Source organism: Mustela erminea, chromosome 5 (genome assembly GCF_009829155.1).
Source record: "Mustela erminea isolate mMusErm1 chromosome 5, mMusErm1.Pri, whole genome shotgun sequence".
Lineage (NCBI taxonomy): Eukaryota > Metazoa > Chordata > Mammalia > Carnivora > Mustelidae > Mustela > Mustela erminea.
Window position 1 is genome coordinate 106,275,914 of NC_045618.1, and position 20,902 is coordinate 106,296,815.

A 20,902-nucleotide genomic window follows, 5' to 3' on the forward strand; every position below is an offset into this window, starting at 1 on the left:
ATTACCAGGAAGAGGAAAAACGTGATGAAATTCCAGAACACTCTGAGCCAATTCTGGAGTTTAACAGAAGTGTTAAAGTTGTTTCTACAAAATATAATGGTCCTCCATTTCCGCCAGTTGCTTCTACTTTTCAGCCCACCACTGATGTTCTGGATAAAGTAATTCAGAGAAAAGAAACATTGGAAAATAGCTTAATTCAGTGGTGAGTTTACAGTGGTGTTGGTGTGAACAGAATCGTAGTAGCAGATAGAAAGTATTAAATTTTAGTTGAAAATCTTCCTTGTCTCCTTTTGTTTATTAAACTTTTCCTTTGTTACAGTCACTGGGAACTATTTTGATATGATGTGAGGGTTTAAATAGTTGTTGAAGGTATTGTTTTTCTTGAATATTTGTATTTAGGCTGTCTATTATGGCAAAAGAGGCTGTTAAGTAACAAAAGCCTTCAAAATGTATGTATTCTTTTTTTTTTTAATGTACATATTCTTTAATTCCATGATTCACTTCCAGAAATTCCTAAGGAAATAATTATGGTTCTGCTACTCAGCCATAGACTACTTAGCACATACAGTGCTTACCGTAAACAAGGCATTGTTCTGCTTGTTACTTCTATAACTTATGAACTCTGTTTTTTTTTTTTTTAAGATTTTATTTATTTATTAGAGAGCAAGAGAGAGAACACAAGTGGGGGGGCAGCAGGCAGAGGGAGAAGCAGGCTCCTTGCTGAGTAGGGAGCCCGATGTGGAACTCGATCCCAGGACCCTGGGATCATGACCTGAGCTGAAGGCAGATGCCCAAATGATCTGAGCCACCCAGGCACCTCTGAACTCCGTTTTTATCTCTGTTTTCACCTGTGAGAAACTTTAAGGAAGTTATGGCATAAACTAAACTTAATAGTAATACTTACCAAGATTGCACTTAGAAGAATATTTAATGGTGTTGAATGATATTAAGAATTAAAAGACCGCACTCAAAAATACACATGCAGGGATACCTGGGTGGTGCAATTGGTTAAGCATCTGACTCTGGTTTCAGTTCAGGTCATGATCGCAGGGTCATGAGATCAAGCCCAACTTTGGGTTCTATGCTGGGTGTGAAGTCTGCTTAAGATTCTCTCTCTCTGGGGCATCTGGGTGGCTCAGTAGCTTAAGCCTCTGCCATCAGCTCAGGTCATGATCTCAGGGTTCTTGGATGGAGTCCCACATAGGGCTCTCTGCTCAGCAGGGAGCCTGCTCTCTCCCCACCTGCCTACCTTTCTGCTAACTTGTGATCTCTCTGTCAAATAAATAAATAAAATCTTTAAAAAAAAAAGATTCTCTCTACCCCTCTCCTTCTGCCCCTTCTCACCCCCCACCCCACTTGCACATGTACTCTCTCTCAAAAAAACAAACACACAAAAAAAACCACCACAACAACAAAACCAAAAAAAATGTACATAGGAAAAAATTTGAAAAACATATACCAAATTGTTAGTTGTGTTTATCCATGAGTCCGAGATTTTGTGTGAGCCCTATCTATTTTGTAACTTACATATTTTCTAATTTCTCTACAATGACTATCTATACGTGTATAATAATTTTTCTCCAGCCTCCTGGGTGTTGTATAGAAATGTACAGAACTGATCTCCTATTATGTTCCCTTTTTCCTTCCTTCTCTCTTTCCTCTTTCATTTCCTAAAAATGACCTTGGAAATAAATTGTCTTCCCTTTTTAAGAGGAAAACTACCTGTATTGTAGTCCAAATATTTATTTCTTTGAAGAGAGGGCAGCTGGACTTCTTTTCTAATTCTGATCTTGTGTGCTTTTATATGGGTGCTTTCCGAGTAGGGAACCCAACATTTTAGGTGCATGATACATCCGATAATCCTTGACCTAAACCTTATTATGAATTTAAGAGGTCTGTTACACTTTTCATTAGGCTAATCTGCAAGTTTATTAAATCAAATTTAAATCTGCCTCCCACATGGTGATTCTGTTTCATGTGGTTTATTCAACTGGGAGATCCCTTTATTATTTTTTTTTCCAGATTAAACCTTTAGAATTACTACTTTGTTGTGTAAATGTTTGTGTCCATTGGTAAAGTTTATTTTTAGGGGTGTTATTTCTAATACTTTGTACATTCAATCAAATTTAGGAATCCTCAACTTTTATTCCTCAGGGTAGAACAAGAGATAATGTCGAGAATTATCTCTGGGCTGTTTCCAATTCAACAACAGGCCAGACCTGATGTCAGTGTTTCAGTCAGTGAGGCAAGTGAACCATTGACTTCTGACATCGGTAAGTGAAATGGAATCTTTTACTTTCTTTTGGTATTGAAAGATAAAACCTTGGGACACCTGGATGGCTCAACTGGTTGAGCATCTGACTCTTGATTTTGGTTCAGGTCATGATCTCATGAGTTGTGGGATAGACCCCCATGTTGGGCTTTGCACTCACGAGGGAGTCTGCTTCAGAGTCTCTTTGCCTCTGCCTCTGCCTGCAGATGTGTGTGCACACGTGCTCGCTCTCTCGCTCTCTCTCTCAAATAAATAAATAAATAAATCTTAAAAAAAAAAAAGATAAAACCTTCAAGTCATGGGTTTATGTATTTTAGAGGTCAAGTATTCCTCAGCTGACAAAAGATAGGCTCTTACTTCCAATATCCTTTCCATTTTGTTCTCTATAGTGGAGGTAAGTTTTCTCTCACCTCTGTATTTCATACTGCAGTGTTCACATTATTCTATTCCTCCATCCCTCCCACCCCAAATCTCTCCATTACTTCCCGTAGCACTTTGTACATATCTTTGTTAGGGGGACTATCAGATTGGATTACAATTGGCTTACATTATCTGTTTCACTAGACTATAAATTACTCAGGATTATGGATGTTTCTCCTTTAGTGCCTAGCTTTTGACACTGGATGGGTGGATGAACCTCTATGGAACCCAAATCACTCTCTCCTTCTCACCCTTCCTCCTGTTCCTCCTCTTCTATCATTTTCTCCTTTCTTCTTCTTCCTTTTCCCCCTCTTTCCCCTCCTTTTTCCATTAGCTTTTTTGAGGTATAGTTTACTTGCCATAATGTTTGCCAATTCTTAGTGTACAGTGTGATGAATTTTGATCAATAGAACTGTGCATTAGCCACTCAATCATGATATAAAAAAAACACTCCCATCGTTCTAAAAAAGTCACTTATGCCACTTTGTAGTCTGTTCCTCAGCCCCTCCCACGCCTACTGGGACCTAATAGCTGCTGATCTGCTTTCTATCACTGTATTTTTGTCTTTACTAGAATTTTATATATATGTAGTCATATAATATATAGCCTTTTGTGTCAGCCTTTATTTAACAGGTTTTATGCATCTAGTAATAATAGTATGGATCTATCATAATTTGTTAATCCAGTTACCAGGTCATGGAAATTTGTACTCTTTTAGTTTGGGGCTACTAGAAATAAAGCTGTGATAACAGATAAGAAACTGCTGCATGTTTTTAGAGAGGCTGTTCTATTTTGCATTCCCAGCCAGCATTGCCTGAGAGCTCCAGTTGCTCTCCAACCTCACCAGCACTTGGTGTTGTCAGTGTTTTTAATTATAGACATTCCGTAAGCATGTAGAGAGATCTCATTTTTCACAGTTCCCTAATGACTAATGATGTGCATTTTTTCCATGTGCTTATTTGCCACCTGTATGTTTACTTTGGTGGAAATGTCCTTTAAATCATTTGCCCATTTTTAAATTGAGGTTTGTGTCTTCCTATTATTGAGTTGTAAAAGTTCTTTATTCTGGATACACGTCCTTTATTAGATAGACTTTACAGTATGTTCTCCTAGTTTGTGTCTCACCTTTTTGTTTTCTCAGCATTATCTTTTAAATGGGTCAGGGAAAAATGTTGGGGCACCTGGGTGGCTCAGTAGGTTAAGCCTTTGGCTCTGGTAATGATCCTGGGGTACTGGGATCAAGCCCTGCTAGGCTAGGAGCCTGCTTCTCTCTCTGCCACTCCCTCTGTGGCTCTCCCTGCTTATGATCTCTCACTCTTGCTCTCTCTCAAATAAGTAAATAAAATCTTTAAAAAGAAAAAGAAAATGAAAAGGTTAATTTTGATGGATTTTAATTTATCAATTTTTCTTTTATAGTTTGTGTTTTTTGATATATTATTTCTCAAGATCATGAAGCTTTTCTCCTATATTTCCTTCTAGAATGTGTACAGCTTCAGACTATGCATTTAGGTCTGTGGTACATGTTGAGTTAATTTTGATCCCTACTTTGCACCATATACAAAGATTTTTTTTTTCAGTGTATGGATATCCAATTGTTCTAGCATTATTTGTTGAACAGATTATCCTTTCTTGCAGTGAATTACTCTGACACCATTGTTGAAAATCAGTTGGCTAAATATGTATGAATCTGTTTCTGGGCTTTTTTTCTGTGCCTTGATCTGTAAGTTTATTTTTATGTCAATACCATACCTTATTGTAATTTAAAAATATCTTGAAATTGGATTTTATAAGTTCTCCAAATTTGTTGTTTTTAAAAAATAATTAATTAATTAATTAATTAATTTGTGTGTGTGTGTGTGAGAGAGAGAGAGAGGTGTGTGCCTAAGCATGACCATGAGGAGGGACAGAGGGAGAGAAACAAAGCCAGACTCCCCACTGAGCGCAGAGCCTGACAGGGGCCTGATGCAGCAGGGCTCAACAAGAGGCTCAATCCCAGGACCCTGAGATCATGATCTGAGCCAAAGTCTCAGATCTTGACTGACTGAGCCACCCAGGCACCCCTTGTTCTTCTTTTTAAAACATTCTTCTGTATCATTACTTCTATTTTTTTGCCTTCTCTCCAGTCCAGAATTACCTACTTTTCTTCTCCCACAGACTCTAACTGCCCAATTCCTAGACTTCCCAGCCTATATTTATGGCTTATACTTTTTCATTACCCACTTTCTCTTTAGTCCTCATGGAGCTTTCTGCCCTTCGCCTAGTGAAGCTCCTCTCTCACAGAATCTTGTTGTCAAGAATAACCTTTTTATAAAAAAATTTTTAATTTTTAATTTTTTTATAAATAATGTATTTTTATACCCTGGGGTACAGGTCTGTGAATCGCCAGGTTTACACACTTCACAGCACTCACCAAAGCACATACCCTCCCCAATGTCCATAACCCCACCCCCCTTCTCCCAACCCCCCTCCCCCCAGCAACCCTCAGTTTGTTTTGTGAGATGAAGAGTCACTTATGGTTGTCTCCCTCCCAATCCCATCTTGTTTCATTTATTCTTCTCCTACCCCCTTAACCCCCCATGTTGCATCACCACTTCCTCATATCAGGGAGATCATGTGATAGTTGTCTTTCTCCGCTTGACTTATTTCGCTAAGATTGATACACTCTAGTTCCATCCACATTGTCGCAAATGGCAAGATTTCATTTCTTTTGATGGCTGCATAGTATTCCATTGTGTATATATACCACATCTTCTTGATCCATTCATCTGTTGATGGACATCTAGGTTCTTTCCATAGTTTGGCTATTGCGGACATTGCTGCTGTAAACATTCGGGTGCATAACCTTTTTTTTCCAAATCCTTATCTTCCCTCGTGGCTCTAGCATGGGCACTGTTGACCACCTCTAATTCTTAAAATGTCCTACTCATTTTGTTTTCTTAGAATCCATTCTGTTGTTGTTCCTGCTGTCTTCTTTATTTCTTTAGGACTTTATTTCATTATCTTTTTTTTTTTTTTTCCTTAACAGTTGCTCACCCCTTAGCCCGACATCTTCAGCTGCAACCTTGCAGTTGTGTCTCTGCACCGGCATCCCAAAACTTGACATGTCCAGAGTTTTTCTAGCCCAACTTGCCCTTTTTTTTGTTCCTGTTTACGTTAAGATCTGAATTTTCCAAGTGCCCAATCTCCAAAGCTTTGGAGTTATTGTTTATTTTCTTTTCTTTGTTTTTCCTCATCTCCACCCGGCCATAGCCTGTTCCCTCACTCCATATGATTTATTGTTGCATTTAGTTAATTCTTCCTGTTTAGTATAACTTGAATGCCTCCTCCACTGCTACCTACCCCTCCAGATTTTCTTTCAGCACCTTTTGGAAAGAAGGGAAAAAAATGATCAACAAAGTTGTGAGGAAATTTATGGGTTTTTTTAATGGAAATCTTATAATTTCCAAATTGGGCATTTAAATTCTATTCTTTTCTATTTATAAGTATATGCGTTTGTTTTGTTTTGCCTATGTTTTGGTAGGGCTTTTGGCCTTTATAATAGAAACGTTCTAATTTCTGATCATGCCAAAACAATAAATTATGAGAACTGAAAAGGAGAAGTATCTACATACACTGTCAAATACAAATTTGACATTTGGTAGTCATTGCTATGGTAACTTAAGAGTAAACTACTATTACTTATCCCTCAACAGGTGATCCTAAGACACCTGTAACCACTTTTTAAGGAATTGTGGATATTGCTCCTTTAGTTGTACTTCTTTGGCGAGGTTACATCTCCATCAAATTGTATTATCATTGTTTTCATGTTTTCCACAGAGCTTTAGACATAGAGCCCACTTTAAGTCTAGTAAAGTCTGTTGAGGAAGTTTTTCTCAATTTTATGTACATTCATATAAGGGAAAAATTATAACCTATTTGGAATATTAATATATCTATACAGTTTCTGATATCAAGCATGCAAAGTACTATAAAAGTGAGTAGGAGTAGCCTATAATGTTATTAACTGATGTATCTGAAACTAGAAGGAAGGAAGTTTTTGTCTTTGTATTTATGAAGCAGCTACTCTTTCTTTAAAATCCTCTGTAGTCATTGGATCTTTGTGTTTTGGTTTTTATTATTCATTCATATATTTATTTATTTTAAAGATTTTATTTATTTGAGAGAGAGAGAGCTTATGAGAGAGAGAACACAAGTGGAGGGGAGGGGTAATGGGAGGGAGAAGCAGGCTCCCCACTGGGCAGGTAACCCAGCTCTGGGCTGGATCCAGAACCCTTGGACCATGACCTGAACCAAAGCTAGACACTCAATCAACTGAGCCACCCAGGTACCCCTGTGCCTTGGTGTTTTGACCAAGATCTATCATAGAGTTTCCTGTTGCCCTGTTCTTAGAAATATGAGTTGTTTTCAGATGAGAACATTTCAGGTGTATGCAAGTCCTTTTTATCACTAAATTCTGAAGTGGTAGGAAGAGACCATGTAAGTAAAATTTTCATCTGGGTATTTTCCTCCTTTTTATGATTTGTTAAAGAAGGTGTTCATTATGTGAGTTATCATCGTATTCTCTTTTGTAATATTTTTTATTTTCATTTTTATTCTTCCTCTTACTTCATTATACACATTATGTTTTCATCTCTAAAATTTTAACAACTCAGATTTGGATTGCAGGCATGTTTCTTGCACACTTACTCTGAAATTCTTTCTTTTTTTTTTTTTTTAGTGGAAGGAACAAGCAATGGTGCCCTCCAGCTTTTTGTTGATGCTGGGGTTCCTGTGAATTCAGATATGATTAGCCATTTTGTGAATGAGGCTCTTGCTGAGACCATTGCTGTCATGCTGGGTGACAGAGAAGCAAAGAAGCAAGGTCGTGTTGCTACAAGTGTTTCTGGGGATGTTTCAGCAAACAGCACATACTTGCCGGTAGGAGTGACTCTCCTTTAATGACTTGGAGTCCTGGGGTGTTTTTGATACATTTATTAAAAAACAGTAAGATAGACAAATTTTAAATTAGGTATCATAATAAGATCATAGCTTGTGGTGGAGATTGATTTTTTTTGCTATGATATTATAGTAATATTTTCCCTAGCATTTTACTTTAAAAGCTTTTAAATTTATAGAAAAGTTGAAAGTATAATACAATGAATGTCTGTATACCTTTATCTAATATTTACCAATTGATAACTTTTTGACAAATTTTATGTCCTTATATGTTATATATTCTTTAAAAATCATTTGAAAGTTGCAGATATTATGACATTTCACTTCTGAAAGCATTAGCAGTTATCTCCTAAGAATAAGATACTTTATTATATAATCAAAATGCCATCGTTATACTCCTGAAGAAATTTAACATTGATATGTTAATACTACATAATATAGAGCCCATATTTGAATTTCCCTGTTGTTCAAAAAAATATCCTTTGTAGATTTTTTTAAACTCAAGATATAGTCAATGTTTACACATTACTTTGGGTTATTATATAAACTGCTATTTTTACTCTTTAAAAGATGAGATGATTATATTAAAATTAATATATTATATTAAAAGATAAAATATATTTTAGGCACTTCTGTTGTTTCCTTCATCAGCCTTGCTATGCTAAATAGTTTTTAATCTATTATAGGAATGTGGAATTATACAAAACTAAAATAGACTTTATACTACTACTACCAGCTGTTTAAAACATTATAGTCACTTCTAATTCTATAGATCATGAAGGTATCATTTTATATAGATGAAACATTTAAACTACCTCACTTAAGGTATAAACATAAAGTTACATGTTTGAATTTTATAGAGATTGCTATAATGTAATTGGCGTGTTGTGGTTAGTGTGCCAGAAATTATGTACATAGTTTTGGTGTGTGTTTTTTCAGCCCATTGGTCATGCATGCAATGCAGTTGTTACCCGAGTTATGGATTTCTTTGTGCCAATTAACGGTGGTGTGTTTTCTGCCCATATACTGCATATACTCTTGTGAGGGCAATTGCATGAGAAAATGTAGAAAAATCTGTGAAAGAGGCAGTCTATACAATGTTAAGAGTATGGACTTGGGGAGATCTGAATTCGAACCATCAGCTCTGTTGCTTTAGTTTCATATATATAATAGAGAAGACCCATAAAGTTTAAATAATCAGGACTTCACCAGAATCTACTTGCTGAATATCTAGGAGGGCAAGCTCCCTTCTCTCACTGCCATATTGTTCATTATGTCCAGAATTGTCATGACTTTTCTTGATACTTTGATCTTCCAAGTATACATTAAAATATAGTTTTCAAGTGCCATGAAAGATTTTGTTGGAATTTTTGTGGAAATTGATCCTATTTTGATTAGTTTAATTTGGAGAGAATTGACATCTTTTTATGGTACTGTTAACATCTTAGCCAAGATTTTGTGGAAGATATAGTGAGATGATGAATGTAAAGAGCTTCATCTACTGCCTGGAATTTGGCATTCAATAACTAATTGTTTATCATCATTGTCCATTACCAATACTAATTAGAATACCTTAGATTCTCTGATAATGATGGTTAGTAGAATTATATTTGACAACAGTGCTCTTATGCTATAGTTTTATGTAGTTAAAAGGAAAGAAATAAAGTCTGAGAATATACTAATTATTAAGCAGTACCATAGAATTTCTAATATGCTTCATGGTTTTAAAATTGCATATCAATTTTCAACTCATAATCAGAATAAAGGCTAATTACCCTCCTCTATGCAGATGTTTCAGAATGAGGAGAAAAAGATAGTATATTTGAAAAATAGCTAAAAGATATGTCTAGACAGTTAACACACAAAAAAGAAATACAAATGGCCCATATACATATAAAAAGATGGTCAGTATCACTGATAATAAGAAAAAAAATCACTGAAACCTCACTTTTACTTATATAATGACATTGTGTAGAAAACCTTGGGGAAATGGGAATTCTCATATCTTCTTTTGGTTAGTGTACAATAATATAACCCTGCAGAGGGAAATTTGGCGATATGTATTCAAATTAAAAAAGCAATTAACCCTTTAACCAAGCAGTCCCACTTTTAAGAAGTTATTCCGCAGATAATCTATACACACATGAAATGTCTTCAATCAAAATTATGTTTGATGACTCTGGGGAAGGGAATTAGGGAGGTAAGATATGGCTAGGAAAGGAGACTTAATTCACACTATTGTTTACTTTTTCCTTCCTCAGTACTTTCCATCTCCACATTGTCTTCATTTCATCCCCTCCACCCCTGCTTTTTCTTATCCTTCCATTACTTTTCACAAGCTCTGTTCTTTTGTGCTAAAAGGTTGCTCTTTGATATATTGTCAGTTAAAACACTTCCTTTCTGTTACATGGCCTCCCCAGCTTGTGTCTGCATTTCATCTTCAGCTGTATATTCACTCTGTCTTCCTCTCTATGTTAGAAGAGGGAGCCTTAGCTTTCTTTGGGGCCTACTTCAGAGGCAGAGCTAGTGCAGTAGCCTGAGGCTCTCTGCAGGCTAGTCTTGAAACTCATAGCTAGACGTTCAAGGTAGGGCTCCATTTCCTCCCATTCATTTAAATTCTTTGTAATCTTGAATGAACTCATTTCATTATTGGACATTATCGGTATTGGGTGATTATACGATCTTGAGTGATTATCAATACCTTGTTTTATTTATTTTAGGCAAGAGTATGTACCCCAGTGGCTACCCCACAGCCAACTCCTCCTCGCTCACCTTCGTCACCTCCTAAGGAATGTGTATTAGTAAAAACTCCAGATTCTTCTCCCTATGATTCAGATCATGATTTAGCTATTCCTGCAGAAGAAATATTTGCTGGAAAAGGTAGAAACCTTATTTCTGTACATCAGTTTTCATCTGATAACTATTACATAAGATTACATAGTTTATTTTATAAGATGTTTTGTAGATTAATATGCACATACATTTTGCTTACTAGGTTTTAGTAAATCATCCTTTCTTGCAAGGAAACTAAGAAATTGTTTGCTACTTTTTAAAGTATGTGATCTAGGGGTGCTTGGCTGCCTCAGTTAGTAGAGCATGTGACTCTTGATTTCAGGGTTGTAAGTTTAAGCCCCACATTGAACTTAGAGATTAGTTAAAAAAACAAAGCATCTTAAAAAAAAAAAAACTTAAAAAAGTATAAGACCTTATACACACTTAGACCACTTTTAAGTTCAGGGGCACCTGGGTGGCTCAGTGGGTTAAGCATCTGCCTTCAGCTAAGATCGTGATCCCAGAGTCCTACATTGGGCTCTCTGCTTATCAGGGAGTCTGCTTCTCGCTCTGCCCCTTACCCTCCTCGTGCTCTCTCTCTCTCTCTCTCTCTCTCTCTCTCTCTCAAATAAATAAATAAATATTTTTAAAAGATTTTTATTTATTTATTTGACAGAGATCACAAGTAGGCAGAGAGGCAGGCCGAAAGAGAGAGAGAGAGAGAGGAGGAAGCAGGTTTTCTGCTGAGCATAGAGCCCAATATGGGGCTTGATCCCAGGACCCTGGGATCATGACCCAAGCCGAAGGCAGAGGCTTTGACCCACTGAGCCACCCAGGTGCCCCGAAATGTATATATTTTTAAAGGTACATGTCTTCTTTTTTTTTTTTTTTTAGGAATTTATTTATTTGACAGAGAGACAGTGAGAGAGGGAACACAAGCAGGGGGAGTTGGAGAGGGTGAAGCAGGCTTCCAGCTGAGTAGGGAGGCCGATGTAGGGCTCAATCCCAAGATCCTGGAATCATGACCTGAGCCAAAGGCAGATGCTTAATGACTGAGCCACCCAGGTACCCCAATAAATAAAATCTTTTTTAAAAAAAATACTTTTAAGTTCATGGCAGTATAAAAGTGATGGGTCTTTTCAAGATTATATTCTTATACTTTACTAAATTAATTTGGGAATTTTCCCATTAATGGCCATCATCATCATCATCATTATTGCCATTATTTGTACACCCAGATGTTAAGAAATTCCTGAAGCAACATAGCTTGCCTTCCTATGGAGTTGTTTATTGACTTTTATCTTTCAATTTCTTTTTAAACAAAAAATCTTTAGGAAATGAAACGCCTGCCATCACACTTGTTAATACTCCAGCGGTTACCCCTGCTACTACCCCTCCTCCTGCAGTGGCTTTTTCCCCAACTTTGTCAGAGATTTCCATTGATAAAGTGAAGCCATCAGGTCCAGAGCTTCCTAAGCCATGGAGTGATGGAGACCTGCCACTGGAAGAAGAGAATCCTAGCTCTCTTCAAGAAGAACTTCATCCGAGAGCTATGTAAATGAGGACATACTCCCTTTCAGTAACTGCATTTCTTACGTTGACATATATAATCCATTAAAAACATCAGAAATGATGAAGCTTTATAAACCACAAGCTACTTTATACTTTTGTAGGAAGAAGCTTCATAAATTTCAAATTTTTAAAATTTTCACCAGATTTACTTATGCCTTCAGTTCTTTTTTAAAACATTTTCTTGTGAAACAGATTAAAATATATATTGTCATAATATTGTTCGTAAAACAGAAAATGATTTCTCTCCAGAGCAAATCTTCATTTACACTGATCGGTTAACTTTTATATTACCGTACAGATTTATCTGAGAGATGGTAGAACTTTCAAGATGGTCTATGATTAAAGCATGAAAACAATTTTAGAAAAATAAATCTTGGTAATTATAGTAGTGCAGATTATAGAAGTACTTTGCTAAGGGAAGCATTTGAATCTGGTTTTTTAATATAAAAATTAATATAGGCCTTCAGTGACCTAAATGCAAAATATGTCTTTTTCTTCTTAGTGTAATGTCTGTGGCCAAGGAGGAAGAACCTGAGAGTGTGGATTTCCCTGCTCAGCCTGCACCTCCAGAGCCCCCACTTCTTCCTGGCACCAACGCCTCTTCCCTCACACAGATGCCAGGTTCTGATTCATCAACAACAGAGAGCACCTTCAGCGTTACTGTCACTGAAACGGAGACTCTGGATAGACCCATCTCTGAAGGAGAGATTCTGTTTAACTGTGGTCAAAGAGTGACTCCCAAGAGTAAGTTAACTTGTATCAATTAATTTCACTGGTTAGATTATGATAATTCCTCAGTAATACTTTTCTATGCCAAGTGCTTTTACTTAAGTTTCAAGATTAAACATGGTATAATAGAAAGAATATGGACTCTGCACTTTAACTTTTCTATGCCTTAACTTCAGAAGAAAGGAAAATCTTGCTCACTCACAAATCTCACCTTCCAAAAATAATACCACTCTTAATAGTTTGGGGTATGTCCTTCCAGTCTGTTTTTTTCTATGCATATGTAGATACATAAATACGTATGTATATGTATTTGTGGGGGTGTATTTTTACCTTTAAAAATAAGATCATACTGGGACGCCTGGGTGGCTCAGTTGGTTAAGCAGCTGCCTTCGGCTTAGGTCATGATCCCAGCGTCCTGGGATCGAGTCCCATGTCGGGCTCCTTGCTCGGCAGGGAGCCTGCTTCTCCCTCTGCCTCTGCCAGCCATTCTGTCTGCCTGTGCTCTCTCTCCGCACCCCCTCTCTGATAAAGAAATAAAATCTTTAAAAAAAAAAAAATAAGATCATACTATATATGAAACCTGAATTTTTTGAAACCTGAATTTTTTTTTACCTAATAAGATATTGTGGACATCTTTCTATATCAGTATATCTAGCCATACCTCATTTTTTTTAGTTGTGTGTGGTCTATTAAAACAATGCCATAGTGGTTGGCATGTAGTTTGCTTTTAGTATTTCCATACTAACTCTCCAGTGACCATTTTTTACACACACATTTTGTGCACCTATCTGATTAATTTCTTTGAATACACTCCTAGAGGTGGAATTGCTGAATCAGAATATTCGCCTTTAAAATAGTGGTACATTACCAACATACTCTTTAGAAATCTTACATCATGTTATTTAGGAATGCCTCTTTCTCAGTTTTATGGTTACCACTGATATCTATAGCTCTTTTTAATTTCTGACAAGCTGGTAGGTAAAATGAAAATCTCATATTTGTTATAAAATGTACTTTAAAAAAAGTGTGAGATTGAGTAGCTTGTGAATTATTATTATTTATGAACAGTATTATTTACGAACGGTATTTTGTGTAAGTTTAAATGTAAAGTTCTATGGCTTTGTGGTCAGGTTATTTACTAAGTTTATGTTCTGTTTTCTAAATTTTTACAATGTAACCTGTAGTTTTAGGAGACGAAGGACTGTATCTGATGAACCTAAATGATAGCTTATCCAGTACTCTGCAAGACGCCCTTGAGATGGTAAGAAATTATTGGCTCCATATTGATTCTGACACAAAGAATATTTTGATGAATTTGTTGCCATCGATCAGGGTTTTTTCTCAGATATTTGAGTTACAGGTATAAAATTTAATAAAATATCCATGAAGGAATTTAAGCTTTGCACATTTCATTATCATTTTTGTATGTTTCATTATCATAATTATGAGAATGAAAGTTATTAACCTCTGTGTATCCAGTAGTTGAAAAATATACAGTTAATACAATTAAGTAGTGAAAATCAAGCCCAGTCAAATTGTCATATGGTATAGTGCCTTTATAATATTTCAAACAGGGCTTTATCTGTTTAACCTGCTCTCTTAGGATATATTTGTTATTTTTCCCTAATCAGGATTATAATTCTTTGTGCTAAAAAAAATAATTGAATTCTTTGGCATAAGAAAAAGAAACTGAAATAGGACATGGTAGTACCAGTACTTCCTAGTTATTACCTAGCTCTGTGGAAGTTGCCATTTAAAAACATGATTATGGGGGCTCCTGGGTGGCTCAGTTGGTTAAGTGCCTGACTCTTGATTTTGGCTCAGGTCATGATCTCTGGGTCCTGGGATGGAGGCCTGCATTGGGCTGTATGCTCAGTGGGGAGCCTGCTTGAGGATATTCTCTCTCTCTCTCTCTTTCCCTTATTCCCTCTCTCTTCCTCTGTCCCTCCCCCTTCCACTCTCTCACAGACTTTCTCTCTCTATCAAATATATAAATAAATCTTTAAGAAAGTATTTATATTATTTCAGGGGTGCCTGGGTGGCTCAGTTGGTTAAGCAGCTAACTCTTGATCTCAGCTTAGGTCTTGATCTCAGGATCATTAGTTCAAGCCCTGCATTGGGCTCAATGCTGGGTATGGAGCCTATTTAAAATATATATTATATATATTACATATATATATAATATATTATATATATAATATATTATATATATATATTTAAAATAAGTATATATTTTACAATGGAATACTATGCAGCCATCAAAAGAAATGAAACTTGCCATTTGTGACGACATGGATGGAACTAGAGGGTATTATGCTTAGAGAAATAAGTCAGTTGGAGAAAGACAACTATCATATGATCTCCCTAATATGAGGAAGTGGAGATGCAATGTGGGGGGTTTGGGGGGTAGGAAAAGAATAAATGAAACAAGATGGGATCGAGAGGGAGACAAACCATAAGAGACTCTTAATGTCACAAAACAAACTGAGAGTGGCTGGGGCAAGGGGGGGTAGGGAGAGGGTGGTGGGGTTATGGACACGGGGGAGGGTATGTGCTATGGTGAGTGCTGTGAAGTGTGTAAACCTGGTGATTCACAGACCTGTACCCCTGGGGCCAATAATACATTATATGTTTATTAAAAAAAATTTTTTTTAATTAAAAAAAATTAAAAAAAGGTATATATTTTAAATAGGTACATATATTTTAAATATGTATAAATTTACTTACATATATGTGTGTGTTTAAATTATATATATAATTACAATTGTTGCAATATGTGTAATATCAATTAGTATTATAATATATGTAATATCAATTATCACGTATCCACATAGAACTATAATACAGAAATGATAATAGGAATTTTCTTTTGAAATATTATTAAGGAATAGCAATCTATATCTATATATATATATTTTAAAGAATTTATTTATTTATTTGACAGACAGAGATCACAAGTAGGCAGAGAGGCAGGCAGAAAGAGAGGAGGGGAAGCAGGCTCCCTGCTGAGCAGAGAGCCCGATGTGGGGCTCGAACCCAGGACCCTGGGATCATGGCCTGAGTTGAAGGCAGATGCTTAAACAGCTGAGCCACCCAGGTACCCCTTTTTTATATTTTTAACCACCCAAGGAAGGGAAGGCAGTTATACTCAACTCTCATCTACCTTTATCTATAGCTTTTGCTAAGCATTGCTGTTATTTTTGCTCTTTTTTAAAAAGTTTGATAATTTTTGACATATGTATATATCTGTAAAGCCATTACTGCAGTCAAGATAATGAACATATCACCATCCATCACTTCCCAAAGTTTCCTCATGCCCTTTTGTAATTTGTCCTTCTCATCTCTTATCAGTCCCCTTATCCCCCAACATGTCTACCATGCTACTGGTCTGCTTTCTGTAGCTATAATTCATTTGCATTTTCCAAAATAACAGAAATGAAATCATATGGTATATATTATTTTTTTCTGGTTGCTTGAACTCAGCACAGTTATTTTGCGATTCATCTATGTTGTAGTGTGTAACATAGTTAGTTCCTTTTTATTGCTGTGTTGTATGTGTTGTATGGATGTACCACAATTTGTCTGTTCACCTGTCAGTGGACATTTAGGTTGATTCCAGTTTTGGCTATCACAAATAAAGCAACTTTGAACATTTATATCCAAGTTTTATATGGACGTATGCTTTCATTTCTCTTGGGCAAATCCCTAGGAGTGGATTGGATAGATATGTGGTAGGTATATGGTAAACTTTTAAAGAAAAGCTGTTTAATTTGATCTGCTAAAATTTTATGTTGGCTTTTGCGTCTGTGTTTTATAGGAATTATATTTTACAGGAATTACAAGAATCTGCAAAGAGTTTTGGGCTTTCCTCAGGCATATGGTTAAATTGCGTAAAGACAGTTTTACCCTTTTGAGTCTTGCTTTAAAGATTAATGAGGCAAGACCAGAGCAGTACTCACTCTAAGGCTATTCGTTCCCTGCCGTGGAGGCAAGACCCTTGTAGGCACTCCAGCCAATGCCTCATTAAATGTGGTTTTCCAGCCTGCTTGGTAGGAACAACTATTACTCTAGCCTGTGTACACGCCCTGGGCACTTGTTGGAGCTAGTCTTTAGTTTAGCCTCACATGGTTAACTCACATGCATGTGCTGATCAGTATTCAGTGCTCAAAGTGGACCCTCTGCAGATCTCCAGAGTTCTCTCCCTGTGCAGCTTTCACTTTTCTGGGAGCCTGGAAACTCCCAGAGGCAGTGATCTGGAGCAGTCACAGGGCTCTCCTGATTCGTTTCCATCTCTCAGGGGCCACTGTCTTTTGTTACCTGATGTCCCATGTCTTGAAATGTAAATTTTCACATACTTTGTCCATGTTTTAGTAGTTTCAAAGAGTTTGGTAAATCAGAAAGTAAAGTCTGGTGGCCTTAATATCTTTCCATTATACTTGATCATGATGAAAACAGAGAGATTGGTGTACTTTTGAAAAGTCATGTCCTTCTGTCCCTTTGTAATCATAATGCCAGAAGTTCCTGTGAAACAACCACTTGAACTGATATAAACTAGGACTATATATTAAATTCACTGGGGGAGGTTTTAAGAAATATGCATGCTGGTTCCAGCTTCTGATAGGTGGATTTGGTAGGTCATGAGAGTTATATGGTGTGCATGTGTGGCCAGTTAGAAGCCTAGACCTGTATATTTTGAAAAAGTTCCCAGTGTTCTCATGTATGTCCTTTGTTATATGTGACTTCTCATTTTACAGATGAAGTTGAGTGAGGTTCAATAGCTTGTCCATGTCACATAGCTATTCAGTGACAGATACACACTCTTTTTACATAGATATGTGATACCTTTACTTTTCATTTTAAGCTATTAACTGTATATTTTGAGTTCTCATTGGGGCTATCTGAATCCTAAAGCTTAAGTTACAAGGGGCTGGCTGTGTGTGGTGGCGATTTCTCAAGTCCATAAGCAGCTTTGGAGGCTAGGTAGCATCTTTATGTTATTAAGGATACTTAATAGGATCTATAATAAGGATATCATTAATCGTATAATGATGCTGAATCTGGAAATTAATATATCCAAGTAACAAAATTTGTTAAAAACAATTTGCTTTACTATATACAGGGGTGTAAAATAATGCATTAAGGAGATTTTTTTTGGTAAGATTTTAATGGTACAATTACTTGTCTCACAGTAATTCTCTATTGCAAGTAATTGAATCCATTATGAAGAGAGTGAAAATCACTTTTATTATTTTTTTCTATTTTTTTATTTTTTAAAGATTTTATCTATTTATTTGACAGAGATCACAAGCAGGCAGAGAGACAGTAGAAAGCAGGCTTCCTGTGTAAACCTGGTGATTCACAGACCTGTACCCCTGGGGATAAAAATATATGTTTATAAAAAATAAAAAAAAAATTAAATTGAAAAAAAGAAAGCAGGCTTCCCGCGGAGCGGAGAGCCCGATGTAGGGCTTGATCCCAAGACCCTGGGATCATGACCCGAGCTGAAGACAGAGGCTTTAACCCACTGAGCCACACAGGCGCCCCGAAAATCACTTTTATTAAATAATATGTGGGGAAGGCAAAAATGAGATGTCTTTATTTTCAGAGAAACATTAAACTAACATTTGGTTTACTTAATATGTCATTATGGTATTTTTACCCATCCTTAGAACTTTATCATGGACCAGAGAATGTTTAAGTTTATAGTAAGTTTGTTTGTAAGTTTGTTTAAAATAATAGCTAAACCCAAATGGGACTAAATGGTAACATCTTTTTTTTTCTTCATTTGAAACTGAACTCTTAATGTTTTTGGTAAGCCTAAATCAAATAAGTTACAAATTCATTTTTTATAAAAGATTTTATTTATTTATTTGACACAGAGAGATCACAAATAGGCAGAGAGGCAGGCAGAGAGAGAGAGAGAGGAGGAAGAGGAGGAAGCAGGCTCTCCGCTGAGCAGAGAGCCCGATGCGGGACTCGATCCCAGGACCCTGAGATCATGACCTGAGCCAAAGGCAGAGGCTTAACCCACTGAGCCACCCAGGTACCCCTACAAATTCATTTTTAAAAAGATTTTATTTATTCATTTGAGAGAGAGAGAGAGAGCAAGAGTGAGAGTGTGGGGTGGGGAGAGCAACAGAGGGAGAGGGAGAAACAGACTCCGGCTGAGCCCAGGATGCTGGGATCTCAAACTGAGCTGAAGGCAGAGGCTTACCTAACTGAGCCATGCAGGTGCCCCAGATATGCTACAAATTCAAAATGAAGTCAAGTGCAGAAGTATAATCCTAAAAATCCAAGAACAACCTAAGTCATGTCACCAACAGACATTTATCTATATACAGCTGGGGGATAAAGACTGACAGTAATCTGGAATTAATAAACTTTATTTCATTACTAGTAAAATGTTAAGTAAAAAGTACTACTGCTGGAGTTAAAAATCTTGTTAATAGTTGGATTTACAGGGTGCCTGGGTGGCTCAGTAGGTTAAGCCTCTGCCTTCGGCTCAGGTCATGATCTCAGGGTCCTGGGATCGAGCCCAGCATAGGGCTCTCTCCTCAGCCGGAAGTCTGCTCCCCCCCCCCCGCCCCCGCCCCACTCTGCCTACAGAGGCCTACTTGTGATCTCTCTCTTTCTGTCAAATAGATAAATAAAGTCTTTTTTTTTAAAAATTGTTGGATTTACAAGGGAATCTAGTTTCTCTGACTCTGAGCCCCATACCGTCCTGCATCTTTGGGACAGGTCTTATTTAAGGTGCCAGGAAGCCTAGTTTGGATCCTCCGGGGAAGGCTGTAGTACCTGCTCGCCAGCCAAGTACCAAAGGTCAGCCCACAGGCAAAGGGGCAATCAGAGGTCTATAGGTGCCTTAACATATTTCTATAGTTTTTCGTTTTTGCCTGTGGTCCAGGTTTCAGTATCCCTCCAGTGCTCTGTCCCTATCACCACACCATGGTGTTGCTTTGGGTGCTGCATAAATATGAAGCAGGAAACTGTGTAAGCCAAAAACTTGATGGCCCTACATAAAACATTTATGAATCATGATAACTCAGTCACTTCAGAGCAAGGGTCCAATTTGCATGTGTATTATACTAAATGTCCAGTTGAAGTGTAACCAAATTATTTTATATTGTTGTTTCTATTTGAGGCATACTAAAGACTTGTTAGTATAGTCAAATGAAAATGAGAACTAGATGAAAACAGTCCACCGTCTTTCCATAAAGTGCTAATATGACCATTTTCATGATGCCTGCTACATTTCATTAATCATAAATCAAGAAAAATGCAAGTGTTTCATAGGATTTTTTGTTATATTAACTGTCTTTATATTTCATTCAGGAAGATGATCCTCCCAGCGAAGGACAAGTGATTAGGATGCCCCATAAAAAAATTCATGCAGACCCAATTCTTTCTCTTCTTGCTAAACAAAACCAGGACTCCTTGGTTTCACAGCAAGCAGTCTATCATTCAGAGGTACTTATTAACCTTAATAATTTTTGTTTTCTTTTGGTTTGGTCTAAATACAGGAAAAATAACAAAAATATTCCTACTTAAAGTGAAAGCATGCTAATTCTTCAACTTATTCAGGGGTCAACTTTATAGTAACTTTAGCCTGAAATCAGAGCTCTAGAGTTTAGGCCATCTGCTCCAGCCCTCCTGTTCTACGGTTGAAAAAAACCGAAGCCCTTTTAGATGATCTGTGACGATCAGTCATTCTTTCTTTCTTCAGCCATTTACTGAATATCTACTATGTGCCAGAACCAGTCTTGAAAAACGTACAAAGATGAAGGAGACAGAACCCTACCCTTAGGACGCTCACAGTCCTGTACGGAGAAAAGGGCCTAACAATTACTCTATAGTTAATAATGGATCAAAATTTTTAGAAAGTATTGAATAACTCAGTGTGACAAGCACTTTGGATAAAGAGAAAAGTCTGGAGAAGTTGGTTGAACCAGATGATCATAAAGAACTGTTTAAGCCATGGAAAGGCTTGGGCACTGTAGAGGCTATTAAGATATTCTGGGCAAGGAGGTCACAAGGTATGATACGTAGGAAAGAATTTGGAGGTTTTATAATCCAGTCCTGGTGTTTGGAGGGAAAGAGGGGAAGGACTGAATCCTGATCCGGTTTCAGCTGCACCTTTTCATCCTAGATGGGCTTTTGTGTTCCCTGATCTCTTAGTCTGGGGCACCAGTGTCTGCAGTCTGG

The 20,902-nt window shown here is 37.0% G+C and overlaps 1 protein-coding gene across 8 annotated transcripts in view; it reads left to right on the forward strand.

Annotated features, from left to right (window-relative positions):
• The window catches only part of KIAA0586 (KIAA0586 ortholog), a 132,115-nt gene that overhangs the window by 44,944 nt on the left and 66,269 nt on the right, over window positions 1-20,902 (forward strand). For all 8 annotated transcript variants that reach the window (XM_032344326.1, XM_032344328.1, XM_032344329.1 and 5 more), the window contains 8 exons: window positions 9-202; window positions 2,155-2,273; window positions 7,410-7,609; window positions 10,348-10,507; window positions 11,734-11,953; window positions 12,474-12,715; window positions 13,885-13,961; window positions 20,033-20,167. In XM_032344326.1, coding sequence (XP_032200217.1) covers window positions 9-202; window positions 2,155-2,273; window positions 7,410-7,609; window positions 10,348-10,507; window positions 11,734-11,953; window positions 12,474-12,715; window positions 13,885-13,961; window positions 20,033-20,167 — 1,347 coding nt within the window. The remainder of the gene's footprint in view (window positions 1-8; window positions 203-2,154; window positions 2,274-7,409; window positions 7,610-10,347; window positions 10,508-11,733; window positions 11,954-12,473; window positions 12,716-13,884; window positions 13,962-20,032; window positions 20,168-20,902) is intronic.